This window comes from Hirundo rustica, chromosome 14 (genome assembly GCF_015227805.2).
Source record: "Hirundo rustica isolate bHirRus1 chromosome 14, bHirRus1.pri.v3, whole genome shotgun sequence".
Taxonomy (NCBI): domain Eukaryota; kingdom Metazoa; phylum Chordata; class Aves; order Passeriformes; family Hirundinidae; genus Hirundo; species Hirundo rustica.
The window spans coordinates 3,193,435-3,209,972 of record NC_053463.1 but is presented as its reverse complement, the minus strand read 5'-3'; the positions used below and the strand labels follow the sequence as shown (position 1 = coordinate 3,209,972).

Below are 16,538 nucleotides of genomic sequence, written 5' to 3'. Positions count from 1 at the left end.
CTCCAAGGGCAGGGGGATAGTCTGTGGAGTCAGGAAATGGCTGTTGCTACTCCCATGAGGATAAGGATCCACTTCATTGCTCAGGTTGTTGCTGGCAATAGAAACTTACCTTCCTAAAAGAGTTTTTATCCAATATAATGTATTTGCCTATTTAACTTACTTGAGTGATTTTATTCAGTTGAATAAAAGGTTTGTTTTTATGAGAGCTGGTTCACAATAAAGTGAATTAAGCTGCCCGGTCATTTGAACAGCTGCAGTTTGCTGAGCACAGTTCAAGGTCTAATCTTCCTCTGAACTGGAGAGGCCTGGCTGAAATCAAGAACTGCAGCGTGTGTGCTGGGTTGGTTTGTCAAGTCATCTCCAGGTAGCCTAGTGACACTTGTTTACCACAGTTCCCTGTCCTAGGCCAAGCAGGGAGACAGATGGTGTCAGGCAGCTTTGTTGTTCTCAAACAACGCTGAGAACTGGCTATTGTTTTCTGGAAGTCAAAAGCTGCCTTAATTGTTGAGCATTTTAATGGACTCAGCTCAAGCTTGGATGTTTAAGGTACAGCTGGCAGCTTGTTGAGTTTAGACAACCACTATTAAAATGGGAGGGACAGCTGGATTTAAGGTCCTGTCCATACTACATACCAAATTGAGCTAAGCTTTTTGTTAAGCAACTTGTTCAGATTTCAATGATTTCAGCTATAATGAATATTGTTTCTAAGACAGCTTTCAGTACTATGTCTGTATTGATGAAAAAGTCTTGAAAAATATTACTCAAATAAAAAATGAGCACAGATAGTCCAGTGCTGTTCTGTGTAACTAGAAGAGTTTCCAGCTGAAAATAAAATGGGCTCTGACTGTATTTAGTGCATCCATAACCTTACTGGACATGAATATATTGTGTAGAACTCATCTTGAGCTGCTGGGGTTTGTAAACAACTATTATATATTACTGATGAATAACATAGTTATTGCTTTTCTGTATATTCTCTTGTTTATCACCTTTGTTATATTATATGGGAATTAAAACTGTGCTTGAGCAGGCAATGACCTCGTGTTTGTGTCTGTGCACAGCACCATGACTGGATCTGGAATAACATTAAAGTGAGAATAATTCACAGCAGCACTCACCTTTTCTGAGGAAACAGTGCACAACACAAGGGAGTTGCAAACACAAGACTAGAGGAGACAAAACCAGGTTTACAATATTTAGGGTGCTAAAATAGAATTCAAAAATCTAATGCATGATTTAGGTAAAATACTTTTTTGTTTTCTCTACACAGCGAAGTGTGTACACTTCTACAAAGTGCTATGGAACTTTTATTTCTCACTGCATTGTACCTCATGAAATCATTTACCTACAAATAGCATTGAATGTTTCAATACCACACTCCAAAATTTGTCTAAAATTACCATTTGATGTCCTTACAGTGTTTTACCTTCAGGTAAAGGACAACAGAAAATGCCAGAACACAGCAAATTAAACCCTATTAACCAAATGTTTTGAGAATTCATCGACCTCCAGGATAAGATTCCACTGACTGTTCAGAGGTAGCAGCCAAAGCATCTTTTCTAATCAAACTGCCACATTCCTTTTTTTGCCACTCCCTTTCTCCTTCCCTCCGCTTTTCTTGGCAGCTTCTTCCCTGCTAACGGCTTTTTAGTTTTTAACATGACATTTACCAGTTACAGAGATGGAAATAACTGCTGTGCCCTCAGTAACTCTCTCAACCTTTTTTCCTTAAAAAAAGGGCAAATATTGCTGCATTCTCAAAACCCCTACAAGTATCTCTTAAGATAGCAGACCCAACCCAAAGAAACTACTCACCAGAGTCCAACTAATCCAACCTGAATGGGAGCGCTCATCCAAGGATATCTCTGTTGAAAACAAAATCACACACAGTGAGTTTGGAATCTTCCCGCTTCTCACCTTCCTGGAATTCTTGTTATAAGACAGATTGCACCTAAAGGACTCTGAGATGTGAAGGCAAAAGCCTGACCAGCGTGGCTTCATGCTGAGCTCATTTGAGAGCCAAATCCCTTTGGAAATCAGCACGGAAATTCCCTGGGGAATCAATGTGCACAGCGATCCTGAGTAAGATTCCCTTAGGAACTCCAATGAGTGTGCAGCTCTTTGACTCAGGACCAGCTCCTGGGCCTTTGATTCTTACAAACCCAAAGCAGCAACAGAGCTGAAATTTGGAGCGGTGCTGCCACACCTCTGCAGGGCACAGGGAATTTTGCCCAGGCATCCCAAGCAAGAGCTCAGTCTGGTTACAGCTCCTTCCCTTTGGTGGCATCAAAAGGTTTTAACCTGCAACTAGAGCCACCAGCCACGAATAAGGGAGATGTAAATCTGCCCCTCTTCGCCCTTTCTCCTGCTGTATGATTTCCCCTGATGTGCAAGAACTTGTCCCTGCAGAAACACTCCAGTTCTACAGGAGTTCACCTCATACTGAAGGAAAGAAGAGTTGGGAAAACAAAGCTGAGAAAGCAACACATAACCCACATGCCTCATTAATTCTGTAACTTTTGCAGAACTTGAATATATGCCAAGAATATTTTTTGCAGGCTTTTAAAATTATTTAGGAATCCACTCTCTCTCATTGGTAGAGTTTTAGTTGAAATTCATTACTAATGAAGTAAACCCAGAGCTGTTCAGTGGACACTGCTGCCTCTTCCTCCACTGAGAGCAGGACAGACACAGCTGCCATTAGCACACAAAGGGAACTTTAAAACAAAACAGCTCACAAGGTAAAAATCACTTGATACAGCGGACGATGTTTTCAGTGAAGATGATGTTTGTTTCTGCAAGAAGAATTTCTCAAGATACAGAAGTTAGAGGGGAAAATGGTGAGAAAAAGTTGGGCACTGTCCGAGAGTAGAAATGGACAAAGGAAATGTAGAAAGCCCAGGAGGAAAAAGCTCAGGGCTGAGGAAGGTCACAGCAGTATCTGAGGCAGGAAAAATGAGCCTGTGTGGGGTAAAATTTCTCCAGAGCCTGAGGGAGAAGAAGCAATGTGGAAGACTGCTTCTCTTTTCTTTAATTCTTTTTTTTTTTTTCATTAAGTCAATCTGTAATCCAGAAATGAGTGCAGGAAGAACTGTGCAATTCAGCAATAACCTGCAACAAGAGATAACAAATGGGGACAGACAACGACAGCAAGAAGAGTGAAGAGTGAAGGCAGCAGAGCTCTGCTGTTCTGGCTTTCTCTAAACACTTCCATCTGACCCTCAGCTGAGATAAATTCACCCCAAATTTTCATTTCATACCCTGGGAGAGTGCATGCCAAGAGGTGGTGAACACAAGCCAAACCCTGCACTGTCTCTGAGAAGGGAAGGAGGGGGATGCTGTGCATTGCAGGGGGTGTGGGACTCAAGGTACATAACTGAAAAGCCCCAAATACAATTTTATAACTGAAAAGGCTGTTGGAAGGTGCCCTGAGAACAATAAATGGTTTCATGCCTTTGTCAGAGTTAGTTATTGATTCTGAGAGAGAGAGAGGTGTCTAACACAGAATCCATACAGAACATGGAGTTTATGTGCTGGAACATTTTTTACCAACTTGATCTGAATTACAGTCTTTATTTTTCACGAATGTTACCAGGCTGCACTAATCCAGAAGGATGGTGAGGAAAAAGTAACACTGGGAGGTCAGAATTAAGAATTGGAGTTGCCCGGGGAACAACATAAAACAATAAAACAAAATGCAAATGCAGGCTGCACACCCCCACAAAGAGAGAAAATGGAGAAAGAGCAGAAGAATTCACTGTGTTAGAGAACTATCATTTAACTCCGGAAGAAGGCAGTTCCCAATGAATTAGGATTTAATTTCCAGATGTCTTTGTGACATTTTAGTGGTTAGTGCAAACAGAGAAAATGTAGAAATGATAATTAAGCAAACAAAAGCCATAAGGAGAATCAGCTTTTCTCTAACTGCCTCCTTTCTTCATTGGATCTAAAAATCTGTCAGCTTTCCCAGGCCAGCTATGCCTGTCTCCAAAAAAATAAATAAATGAAATGACAGTGAAATTAGGAATGTATGGAGGACTTCAGGGTATAAGACATTCAAGAACAATGCTTGAAGGAAAAGGCTCTGTGTTCTGGTTTTGTAACCATTTTGAATGCAGACTTCAGTTGCAGATTTAAAGATCCCAAGGAGCTGGTTTCAAGGATATATAAGGAAACTTCTAGAATCAACTTGGATGTTAATACAATGTGCAGAACAGAAGAGAAACTGTAGATAAGGCTGTGTAAGAGTAATATTATAAACTAAAACTTTAGCGTTGATTGGAATTTTCCTAAGTTTCTATGGAAAAAACCCAATTTATTTCTTTAGGAGAAAAGTTACCTGTAAGTAAATAAAATCTATAAACCCTGTGCTTCAGGACAAGACTCTTTATGGCTCCTCTTACTGCAGTGGTAAAATAACTTGGTTCTGCACAGAGCTGGTCAGGAGCAAGGCCTCAGGGATAATGAAAACAGACATTATGCAGCCTAATCAATTACTGCTGGGCTGCATTACATAAACAGGCTCCAAAGCTGCTGCTGAAAGCTATGGCAAAAGCACTTCTACAGATAAAAATACTTTTTCAAGGCACCTTCTTTTTGAAGCAGTAAATACGTGCCTGTGTTCTAAGAACCTTCTTGAGGCATCTTCTAGCAATTACTTCTGGGAATGTTGTTAATTCACACCAATGTCTTGGTGCAAAACACTGTGGGAACGTGGGGGATGAGCTGGGCTACATGACCTACATCTCATCCCAAATATCACAGGATGACAGGCTGCTCTCAGACCAACATTCCAGGAGCATTTCCTTCTCTCTGTCTTACGGCAGGCCAGCTTTCTAACTTCTTTTATCATTTGCCTATTTTTTTTTGGCCTTGTGTGTTGCTTAATAGGCTTTGGCAAGCAGCCAGGAATTATTTCCAAGAGTGGCAGTGAAGCAGAGGCCGAGGGTATGGAGTTAGTAAAGCAGTGTGGCGATGGTGCTGGGATGGGATGGTGCTTCTCAAACTCCACGAGGACACGCAGAAGCTGCTTGTTAAAAATGCAGCTCATTCCTTAATGGGTTTAATGCTAATCTCTACCAGGTGTTACCACTGGCTGCCTGCAGAGCAGTGTTTCACCTGGATTCAGTCTCTGAGGCTGAGGGAGAGGAAAGGTGAGCACAAACGGTGAGGGTGGTACCAGAGACCACTGAGTAGTCACTGCAGAAATCGCTCGTTTTGGCTGATCTGAAAAATTCACAACACCCTCATGTTGATTACACCACGCAAAACCAACAGGTATTTGCCTCCAGACCCTGAGGACTGCTGCAGCTTCCTCACAAATGTCATGTACTGGTCAGCTGAGGCAATGGCTTTGTGACATTTCTCACATGTCGAATACACACAAAATAATTTTTTCCCTAATTTTTTTTTATTTTTAACAAGGGTTAATTTTCCAGACCATGCATTCTCAGGAACATCACAGTATCACAGGTTGTGGTGTGTTTGGATGCCCTGCAGGCTCACTTCTTCCAGGAGATAAAAGCAGCACTAACTGATTTTTTTCCCTGAAACTCAAATGCCACATTTCCTGTTTTTACACTGGGAGCAAAAGTGTTTTCTGTTAACAAGTGGGAGGGTAGCAAAGCACTTTAGGGAAAAAGAAGTTTTAAGACTGGAAGACAATCACAGAACAGTTTGGGTTGGAAGGGACTTTAAAGATCATCCAGTTCCACCCCCTTCACTATCCCAGGTTTCTCCAAGCCCTTTCCAACCTGGCCTTGGACACTTCCAGGGATGGGGCAGCCACAGTTACCCCAGACAATCTGTTCCTGCCTTATAAATACAGAAACACTTTCAAATGGGGTGTCTAACTGGGTAATCTCACTCTGCACAAGAGACACAAAGGGCAGAAACAGTCAGAGATAAAATTTAAACACTTTAGAAAGCTTTATCTTAGGGAAACCATTCCAAACAAAATCTTTTCCTGCTTGTCCTCCTTGTCCCCACACAAACTTTTCCAAGGCAGGGTCTGGAGACCATGCCATGATTTTTTTTCCTAATTTTTTCTAACAGGAAGGAGACATTTTCTTAGGCTTCTTGGGCGGGTCTCACAGGCAGAGGCTTTGCCTGGAGCTACCAAGTAATTAAATCAATGATATCAGCAGTGAGGATGAAACTCCCTTTACTGGTAAAGAATTGAAGGGTTTCTCACCTGAATATTATTTATCTCATGTTAGACAACCCTGTAACTAATTCCATTATTGCTCTTTACCTCCTCATGCACACACAGTGCAGAATGTTGATGTTGGTAATGGATTTAGCAACATCAGGGGTTTGACTTCACACTACATTGGCATAAAAAGAATACAGGAAATAAGTAATATTTGCTAAAGAATGCCCATTCTATGCCTACTCTGCACTTTACATCCAGTAAATTTTAAAGGATCATTTTCAAGAGAGATTTTTACCATCATTTTTGTTTCCAAACTCAGGTTGCTACTGCAGCTGGTAAGCAAAGCCTCCTTATTGCTATCTTGAGAAAACCAGCATTATTAAAATGTTCTTTTTTTTCCCCAATAAATTGTATTCCAAGACTCAGTACAAGGAAGGTTTCCTTCACAGGAGGAAATGTGCATTCTAAGAACAATTATAAAAGTAACAAGAATGTTCCTATTTTCTCAGTTACCTTGCACTGTGACAAAAAGAACCAAGTTATCTCTAAGAAAGCGGAAGGAAAGTGACAGCTGTAAAGCAAGTTCTACAGGGATGTCCTCCCACAGTGTTTGGGAGGCAAATAAGAAGATTCAGGAAGTATTTAAAATTCATTAAAATATTAGCTTAGGATATGAAATACACAGAGATAGATTATCTAAGACTAACCTTTAAAAAGGCTTTCTTTTCCAGGGTATTCATTATGAAGGGAGGAATTGCTGCAAGTAAAATTAAAAAAGACATTAACCTTGGAGAGAAAGGCACTTTGTTTTCATTTTCTGTTTAGTTGAATTAATACCATAATACAATTTTCACAGCCTTTTCTCATTCACTCAGTTCTCATTTCACATTGCCAGCTGGTATTTCCAAAGGTGAATTCTCGCAATAAGCAAAACCTGCAATTTCAAATATAACTGAACCTGAGGTCAGTCATTTGGCATTTAGAGAACATAAACCAACTCCAAGCAAGTGGAATCTCCTCCCATTCCTTTGACATCTGTATCTTTTCTGCACAAACATCCCAGGAGGTTTCCTGCTGCGGTTCAGTGTAACACGCTGAGGATGTTTCCACATTTCCCTGGGGAAGTTCTTCACAGAAAGGCAAACGCTGCCTGGGGAACTGTAAGGTAATTTGGACCCTGTAGAAAATCACTTGGATGGAACTGAATCTCCTTCTCACAGCAGGAACTGCTAACCAGGACTGCACAGGACTCATCCTTACCCATGCCAGGAGAAGCCATCAGAATCCTGGATATCACCACCTGGGTGATTGCCTGCTGAGCTGCTTTGGATGAATCACCCACTCTTTTTCCATCCTCATCCGTGACAGGAATTCCAAACTGGAGTTCCCTGTTGAATAAGGGGTAAAAAATAAAGCAGTGATGGATATGAACTTATTTTTTCATATTTTTTTGTCATCTTATCTTTGTCCCTTAAAATTGTCAGCTGTAAGAATTGTGTGTTTGATTTTATATTCCAAGTGAGTCTGTTTGTAACACTCCTTGGCACAAAAAACAATTTCAAAAGGCAGAGAAGGTCAAGAAAAAACACATTGAGAAGTTACCAACTGAGTATTTGCAACAGCAATCTGCTGCTTGAGTCTGGTCACATCATTCCAAGGGGGAAGAAAGGAGATGTGCTTTCTCTGTGTTCCACAGTAGGGAGAGGTCCCTTTACACATTAATTCAGAAAAGTGGAAGTTTCTGGACTGCTCTGGAAGTGGTGTCTGTCCTATCTAACAGCTCACGGAACACAGGAAGATTATTTTCACTGAGGTGAAACAGAAGTCTCTGTGAAAATTCCCCCCTGGCCTTCTAGTCTGAGCTATCATTTCAACCACAAAGAACACTCTTGAAAGTATAAAAGGAGGCACAAGCAAAACAGTGTTTCTGTAACTGCATTATTCTCTATTAGTTATTTTGCTCAAGTGCAGGGTTAGGCGTTAAACTCATACTGGGAGAAGCAGAGAGAACAGCAAATATCCTGAGGGCTGCCTTTATTCTTCTATTCAGATTTTATAAAAGATAAAATACTACCACAGATGAATTTCCACTGTAAATATAAAGAAATATTCCTTTTCTGCCTATAACCTTGTATTTTGCTTTTCCCTACTACTATTCCTATCCCTAGTCAAATCACAACACAGAAAAAAAGTTTGTTTCTGACAAACTGCGTATTTTTGTCACCTCGATGATTAAACAGAACTGCAGAGCCTGACTTCTATGACTAAGTTCTGCAGGTGGGATTTCAAGCACCATTTTTGAAACGACTGTGTTTTTCCAAAGTGTAGCTGGTATTCAAAGGTCCATGTGACCAAAGTTTTGAAGGAACCAGTAGTTGGTTTTCTGAGACCCAAGACAGAAGAATTCTTTGGGTATTTATCTGAAGAGAATGAGCATGTTCTGTTTTATACCTGTTACAAACAAGCCAAAACCTCACACATGAGGTTTTTGCAAGGTTCTGAAACAAGCTAAAGATACAAAACGTGCTTTATTTAGTAACTTGCTGATCTACCAGCTGAGCAACATCTTTTCTTCCAGCATGAGTGATCTTTGTTCTTTTTCCTACCTTTGTCTCATTAGTGGAATGTTGATGCAGTTGGCAGAAGCAACAGCAGCAAAAGGAACAAACCTCCCTATCAGAGGCGAGACGCGCTGGAAAACACACAGGGGAAAAAAAGGAAAATAAAATGTACTTAATCATTGTCTTTATTGAAATGCTTCATCTGCTAATGACAGACCAGACTTATTTCCTTTACATTAAAATTCAGTGAAAACTCACGGGTGGGGGAGAGTTAAAAGAAGATTCAAACAAGAAATAAGTCATAAATGCTTCTCTCCAGAGCGAGCAGCAGCAGGAGAGTGGTGAAACCATTCTGAATTTAGTAGCATCACAGGGAAATGTAATTACACTCAAATTAATTTTCAAGTGCTATTAGATGCCTTGAAAGGTGAAAAAAGAAACTGGGAAAAAGGCACCTTATTAGATAGAGTCTGCGTGAACCAAACATGGGCTGTTGGACAGATATGCATAAACCCATCTCCAAGAGGAAAAAATAAAGTTGGGACCTAAAGAAAGGAGCAGCCATAACAATTCCACAGTGGGAGCTGTGCATGGCACAGACACACCAGAGGAGAAATGAGCTGTGAGCTTCTCACAGGATATCACAGTTCAGTAAGAATAGAAAAAAATACCAGCAATACCTTTGCTAGTGAATTGAGTCCTAAGGCTGTTGCGACAGCACCTGTGGTAGCAGAAACATAGGCTGTTCCCAGCTGGCTGAAAGAGAAATGAAAATGTTTGCACATGCACAGATACATTGGTGTCACTTTGAAAAACAATTACATTTTACACAAGTGGTTATGCCCCCCCAGAAGTTAAATAGGCCTTCTTGTGTTACTGCAATAAGGTGGGGATGGAAGATCTAAATGGGACACTGAATTGAACACTTTTATTTCACTAGCAGTAAAAATCATATTCCAGCCCCATTGTAATACTGAATCAGGTTCTGCAGGTTGTGCATTGCTGCCTGTTCAGCATTTTCTCATGTATCTGAATGAACACCTTGAAGGGTTAGTTCTTTATTTAATTTCCTAATTGCTTAACCTAGTAAAATCAGTTTGGATTTCCAAGGCCACATCTATAATAGTAATTAAAATAAACCATACCAAACCCCATACACACAGACCAGCTAGGCTGCAAACATTCAAATCCAACCCAACCTGCCCCAAACCACACTTTACATACTTCCCAGCTAGGAGGTGTCTCTATATGCTGGAATCCACAGTTTGCTCCCAGACATCTTTAAGCAAAGTCAGCCCCAAAACCAGAAAATCAAGTACTGCAATTCCAGTTTTCTATTCATAGAATCATAGAATGGTTTGGGAGGAACCATAATGTTCATCCCATCCCACCCCCTGCATGGGGACACCTTCCACTATCCCAGATTGCTCCAAGCCTTGTCCAACCTGGCCTTGGGCGCTTCCAGGGATCCAGGGGCAGCCACAGCTTCCTTAGGTAACTGTGCCAGGGCCTCACAAAGGAAGATTTTTTCTGTTTATCTAACCTAATTTTACCCTCTTTTAGTTTGAGATTTCTCGCTTTCTGCATCTATGTAGTCTCTTTTTTAAACATCAAGCAGAAACAAGTACAGACCAGTTGAAGGAATCTCTTTTTGGAAATGAACCCTCAGTGTGGTGTGTGCAGGCACTGAGAAGGTGGCACAGTGACACAACTAAAGGTCCCCACAAAATATCAACATAGAAATATCCTGGTAGGACACCAAACTGAGGAGGAAAACTTGCAAATGGTTGACTGAGCCATGAAACATAGACTCCTGTTAAATCCTGCACTAAGTGCTCTTGACCAATGTGCTCAAGCTTGTCTTTAACGGCAGAAATGGAGTTCTTGGCTCTGCCATTGTCAGACTTCTCCTCTGTGCACATGAGATTAATAATTAGTACAGGTGGAAAAACTTATCCTTGTTTCACCTCAAACTTTAATGCACAACCATGTTCAAGTACATCAGAGAGCAACTTCTAAACTCATCAGAATTATGAGGTTCAGTGCCTGACCTGACAGTGATTGGGGCATCCCCGCTCCTGTTTGTGTAATTTACTATAGCATTGAAGGACTGGTTGATCCACTGCCAGAAAAGCACTGCTGGTGTTGTCCTTGAAAAGAGAAACAATTGTAATTATAATTACTAAACTCACAGTTGAATTAACAGCACAAGAAAATGACGACAAATCTGGAAAAGCCACAGCAAGCAGTAACCATGCAGAAGTTCTTGCTTATTTGAATGAAACAATACAGTCAGTGAGATACTGACTTGATGGAGTTATTCTAGAAGAAAAATTTAAAAATCACCTAGTTTTGAACCTGAATGACAATGCAAAGAAAAGGTAGAGAGCTTCTCTAGGTGTTACAGATAATAACAGAACAAGCAGTTGACAGGAGGCAGTGCTTGGGAATGGGCAGCTGTGCTGGGGGGTCTGATTCATATTCTTGACTGCAATTTAAAGCACACACGTGTTTTATAAACACCATCCAAAACTGGGGTGTGTGTCAGGAGTTTGTACAATCCCAGCATCCAAACGGCTGCTGCTGTTTCCTGAGCTCTCACCACTTCCCACATCCTGTGTCAAAAAGTGTTTCTAACATCGAGGCTGCTAAGAGAGCACTGGCTCTGCTCCAGTGGGATTCGCTGTCCTGGAGATTCCAGAACCACAAGGAAAGGCAGGGATCACAGGGGAGTTGCAGAAATTCCACAACCAATGGATGGAAGCATTCCGAGTACTCACAGGGCAGACAAAACATCCCGTGTGCCAGTAAGGCTGGAGATTCCCAGGGATCTCCCTCTCTTTGTCCTCCACAGAGATGGGATTTTGGAACATTTCCCAGTTTGAGGGAAAGTGGGATGATGAAGGAGAAGGGCTAAGGGCTTATCTCAAAACTACTTCTAGAAAGAACCATTAATCAGCATGAGGGAATGAGGGGAGAGAAGAGGAAAAGCAAGCAAAATTTCACATTCAAAAATATTTACAATGAATCTTTTGACAATAACATCGACTTTCACTCCTCTAATTCGCAGGCAATTGTTTTCTGTGTTTTATTGCCATCTCTCACCTGTAAAAGGTCATCATGCAGCCTACAATAGTCATGTTCATGGGGACCTGGGCAGACATTCGGCCGATCAGGACCATCTTCTCCCCAGTGTCTGGGTGAAAGGCTGAATCATAGATGTATTTTGCTTTCCACAACTCATCTTCTGTCAAGCCAGGTGCCACAATACCTTGTCTTGGGACAGGTTAAGAAACAGTACAACAGCAAAAAGCACAACTGTTATGAAATGCTGCAAACTCCCGTGAGCAATGTGGCATCAGAGGATTTGGGGATGTTCACCCTAAACTAATCTAGACTCTCAAATAAGCTTGTAGAGATTCTTCAGCTTTTAAATGGATTGGTGAAATAAGAAGAATTAAAACTCCCAGCAGTGGTCATGTTGGCTGAGTCTATTTACTCAAATCTACACTAGGTTTTAGAGCTTAAAATGTAGAGCCAAAATCTCTGAGGTCTTTAGTGTGAAACTATGAAAATTCACTTTGAGAGTATTTAAGAAACCAATTACTCCAAATGCTAAACATATAAGAGGGAATTTTAAGCTTCGTTGTCATATTATCTGCTTTCAGAACTAGAGTCTTCTGTATTTCAGAACCCTTAAGAGGAGCATAACTTCCCCATCCATTAGCAGATTTGATTAAAAATAAAAGGGTTTCAAGCTCTGAAGTGGGAATAAGAAGTGTTGCAATGAACACAGTGTTTTAAGTATTTCCTTTTATATATATCACCATGTACTTATCACACTAACCTGGACTTTCTGAGGCCAGTAGCAGAAGTAGTCAATGTCATACCTGTAATCATGCACAATTTTCCTTGCATTTTCCAGTGAGGCATTAGATAACAAAATATTCCTGGGGTCTGTTACAGTGAAGAAGTGTTTGGCTCGTCCAAGAAAAGTGTTTTGATCCCACCGGGGCTCCTTGATGTTAATATTTAATGGGATATCTGGTGCCATCTTCAAAAGCTCTGCCAAGAAAACATCAACATTTGCAATTCAAAACTCTACTCATTTCCTAATGTATCTAGAACCTGCAAGATGAAAAGTGGCCACATTTAGAGTAAAAAAAACAGGGAACAAACACCAGATTTGCAGAATGGAGGTTTAAAGGGGTAAGTCTAGAGAAATGCTTCTGTGTTCAGTGTCCCAAAATGTTTATACATTACTTATTATACAACACTATTTTTTAAACAGTGAGACTGTGAAACTGAGGTGCAACACTCTCAATTTAAGTTGCTGCAACACTATTTTTACCTACCTGTAACCTTAATTTTTAAATACAATTTCAGAGGCGCGCTGCTGTTTGCACAATCCATTCAGATACTCAATAATAAAAGCACTGTAATAAAACTACTGAAGATTTAATTATTATTTAATTACAATGCTTTTCAAGGGTGGAACTCCACTACTTTCAGTGATCTAATTTTCCATCTGTAGTAAGTGTGCCCAAGATTTAAGTTCTCATTATTTATTACATTTGTACAAATACCTGAGGATGAGGCAGATGCACAGGAAGCACAGAAGTTTATTAATAAACAGACATACCAAACAATAATGCACTAATCAGAAAGCGCTCTACTTCAGTGATGAATTATTGTTTATTGAAAATAATGTATTGAAGAGAATGAGAAATCAACTATTTCAAGAGATGCCTGAAGTGCTATAAAGTGCAGTGACAGATGAAACATTTAATAACATCCAGTTAACTTCTCTGGCAGAGCAAAGCAACCCAAAAATTAGGAATGCAAACCCACCAATCTATTTTAATAAATGTTGTTTCTCTAAATCCATGTTTTAACAAAACAGAGATTATATAATGCAACAATTTGCTCTATTATGAACACATGACCAGATCTCCTAATGATACTTCAAAGATGGTTAAAGAACTACAATGAAGGACCCTGAAGAGTTGTGAATTTATGGGGCATAAAACCCAGAAAAGTAAAAATTATTTCAGGATGACTAAGTTTACTTCAATATTTAATGGAAAAAGGACAGACCCTCCATAGCACAAGTATATGGATTTTAACTTTAACTTCTTAAAAGAAATTTCTGCAACATATTCAGCAAACAGTGAAAAAAAAATCTTCCTCCAAATAAGGCTTGTTCAAATGGTAGAAAGAAATTGGATCTATATAATTACATATTTATATGTTTATATATTTATAAATAAATATATATACAAATATATATATATAAATATATAAACATATGAAGATCCATTTTTGGATAATCTTTAGGGTACCTCCTAACTCAAGCAATTCTGTGATTCTATGATACCAGAATGCTAATAAATCTGGTACAGTAGGGGAAACTAATATTTTCCCCTTTATCCACTCACATTTCCCTCACTGTTATGTTCATCATTGTACAGCACTGCTTATTAGCAGGATTATTCTCATGTGCACATCCCTCAACCAGACATGCTGCAGGATGAACAGAGATCATGGAAATGAAAATAGGCTCAGGACAGATTTGGAGAACAGATTTCTCATGCAGAGCATCTCAAGAGGAGATGCTCCTTAGGTTTCTGTTCCTTTTCTTATTGCTTTGCCATTAAAAACACCCTCCTGTGAACAGGGCTATGTTGTGAATTATTGGTCCATCTTCTGGTCTAAAATGGGAACTGCTGGTTTTGTAAAGCCCTATGAAGGCACTCATTTATTCAAATCCTCTTTTCCAACAAAAATGATAAAAATCAGGACATTAGGGCTGGCAACTTGTTCTGTGACTGCTTCCCTTATTTGCAGGAAAGTTCAAGTGTAAATGTTTTTATAATTAAATTATCTGTTTCATTAAGAAAGATTAAAGCTGCTTTAAGATAGCTTATGACAATCTAGTTAAAGCTGTCTAAAAAATGCTCAATAAAGCAGCGCATCCATAGAAGCTTTTTTCTCTCTTTTCATTCTGGATAGTTATTTCTTATCACCCTGATTAGAATATACAGTACTGAGTTCTCTGGGAATTCCCTTTATTTACTTCTGATACCTCTGTCCACAAACCCAAGTCCCTCAGTAATAAGAAAACTAAACATTAAGGATCTGCCGTCACTGCAGATGGTTCAATTCAGGATTCTTTCAGTCTGAAACAATCAGAAAAGGTGAATGTTCAGAACACAGGAGATTAAACACGTTCACATCCTGTCTTGTCCCCTCCCCACTTCATCTACTCCGTGTCTGCTCTGATGTTCCTTGACCCAAGTGTGCTGATGGAATTTACTACCTTGGCAGGAAGCTAATGCAGCAGGAAGATTGTACTGGAGGGAAATAAACCCCTGCAGCTGCACGGCTGGGGTGACCTGCTGGAGAGCAGCTCTGGAGTCCTGCAGGAAAACGAGCTCTCCATGACCAGCAGAGCGTCCTGGTGACCACCAACACCAACAGGATCCTGGGGTGCATTGGGAAGAGCATTTTTAGCAGGTCAGGGAGTAATCCTGCCTCTCTGCTCAACCCTTTGGGGGTTTCAGCACCTCCAGGGTGCTGTGTCCAGCTCTGGATGCTCAGGACATGGAGACCTGGAGCTCCTGGAGCCAGCGGAGGCTGTGGAGCTGAGGAAGGGCCTGGAGCATCTCTGTGCCCAGGAAAGGCTGAGAGGTGGCCCAGCTGAGAGGGGCTCTCAGCCCTGGGTGTCCCTGGGTGTCCCTGGGTGCAGGGAGGGACAGAGCAGGCAGAGCCCAGGCTCTGCTCCAGGCCCAGCAATGTCACCAGAGGAACGGGCAGGGACTGAACCCAGCAATTCCCCCTGCACAGGAAGCACAACTTCTCCCCTGGGCAGTGCCTGAGCCCTGGAACAGATTCCCCAGATGTTTCCATGCCTTTCCCCCTGCTGTTACCCAGCCTAGACAGACTCAGCTACCAGAGACAGGTCAGCACAGGCTATTTTGGTCTCTCTTTCTCCTTGTAAATCTACAAAACAGGGTTAGTGCTGCTGCAGCAGCAAGAAAAGCAGCCTAGCAGGAAAATGGAAAACATCCATTAATTCACGTGCTACAACAAAAAGTCATGCTTGAAATGTCTGTGTCTGTTTAGAAAGACAGGAATAGAGAATATGGATTTCACTATTACTAATGTTAATGAAGGACACAGAGCCTTCAGTCCTGCATGGGATGGGGGTAGGAGAGCTGGCAACCCTGCAAAAAGTTAGATCTCCTGTAAAAAGGGGTTTAAATTCTAGGTGACAGCTATTTAAGTACAGAAACCCATTTTCTTCTCTCAGTGATGTGGCTGACTTGCCCTTTGAGCTGTTAAGTAGGAACAATGCTGTTCTAAAGAATGTAAAATAAACCAGACAAGACCACCAATGCCCACAGGGAAAGAGCAGATGTCACACACACAGGAGAGCATAAAAAAGTTGAGAATAATACGATTTGGAGACACATAAAACTTGCATAAAGTAAAAAAGGTGGCTGAGTTTGCCAGTCACGGGACTCTGAATCACAGACCTGTTACAACAGTGCCTAAGAGAACCAGGGAATTTCTGCCTTGAAAACTTTGAAGTCTTCCAGCAAACCATTTCTACCATAAAAGCCCCATTTCTTGTTTTAAAGAGAGTGCATGATGCTACTCATGACTCATCAGACCCCGTTAGTAAATGCTGAAAAGGGAAATAAATCCCATACAGCAAAAATAAGAGCTAATAAAGGGCTGGTATACTTCAAAGTGATCCCCTTATAAAACAAAATGTCCAACTATAAAGCAGAAGTGGCGACTGCACAAAAATGGTTTCA

The 16,538-nt window shown here is 40.7% G+C and overlaps 1 protein-coding gene across 2 annotated transcripts in view; it reads right to left on the bottom strand.

Moving 5' to 3' along the window:
* Positions 1-16,538, bottom strand: part of SFXN1 (sideroflexin 1) — a 40,289-nt gene that overhangs the window by 541 nt on the left and 23,210 nt on the right. For both annotated transcript variants that reach the window (XM_040078063.2, XM_040078062.1), the window contains exons 3-11: positions 12,606-12,780; positions 11,821-11,991; positions 10,767-10,865; positions 9,396-9,471; positions 8,761-8,846; positions 7,415-7,542; positions 6,862-6,911; positions 1,816-1,865; positions 1,119-1,166 (exon numbers count right to left, since the gene is read on the bottom strand). In XM_040078063.2, the coding sequence (XP_039933997.1) occupies positions 1,119-1,166; positions 1,816-1,865; positions 6,862-6,911; positions 7,415-7,542; positions 8,761-8,846; positions 9,396-9,471; positions 10,767-10,865; positions 11,821-11,991; positions 12,606-12,769 (872 nt within the window). In that variant the 5' untranslated portion in view covers positions 12,770-12,780. The remainder of the gene's footprint in view (positions 1-1,118; positions 1,167-1,815; positions 1,866-6,861; positions 6,912-7,414; positions 7,543-8,760; positions 8,847-9,395; positions 9,472-10,766; positions 10,866-11,820; positions 11,992-12,605; positions 12,781-16,538) is intronic.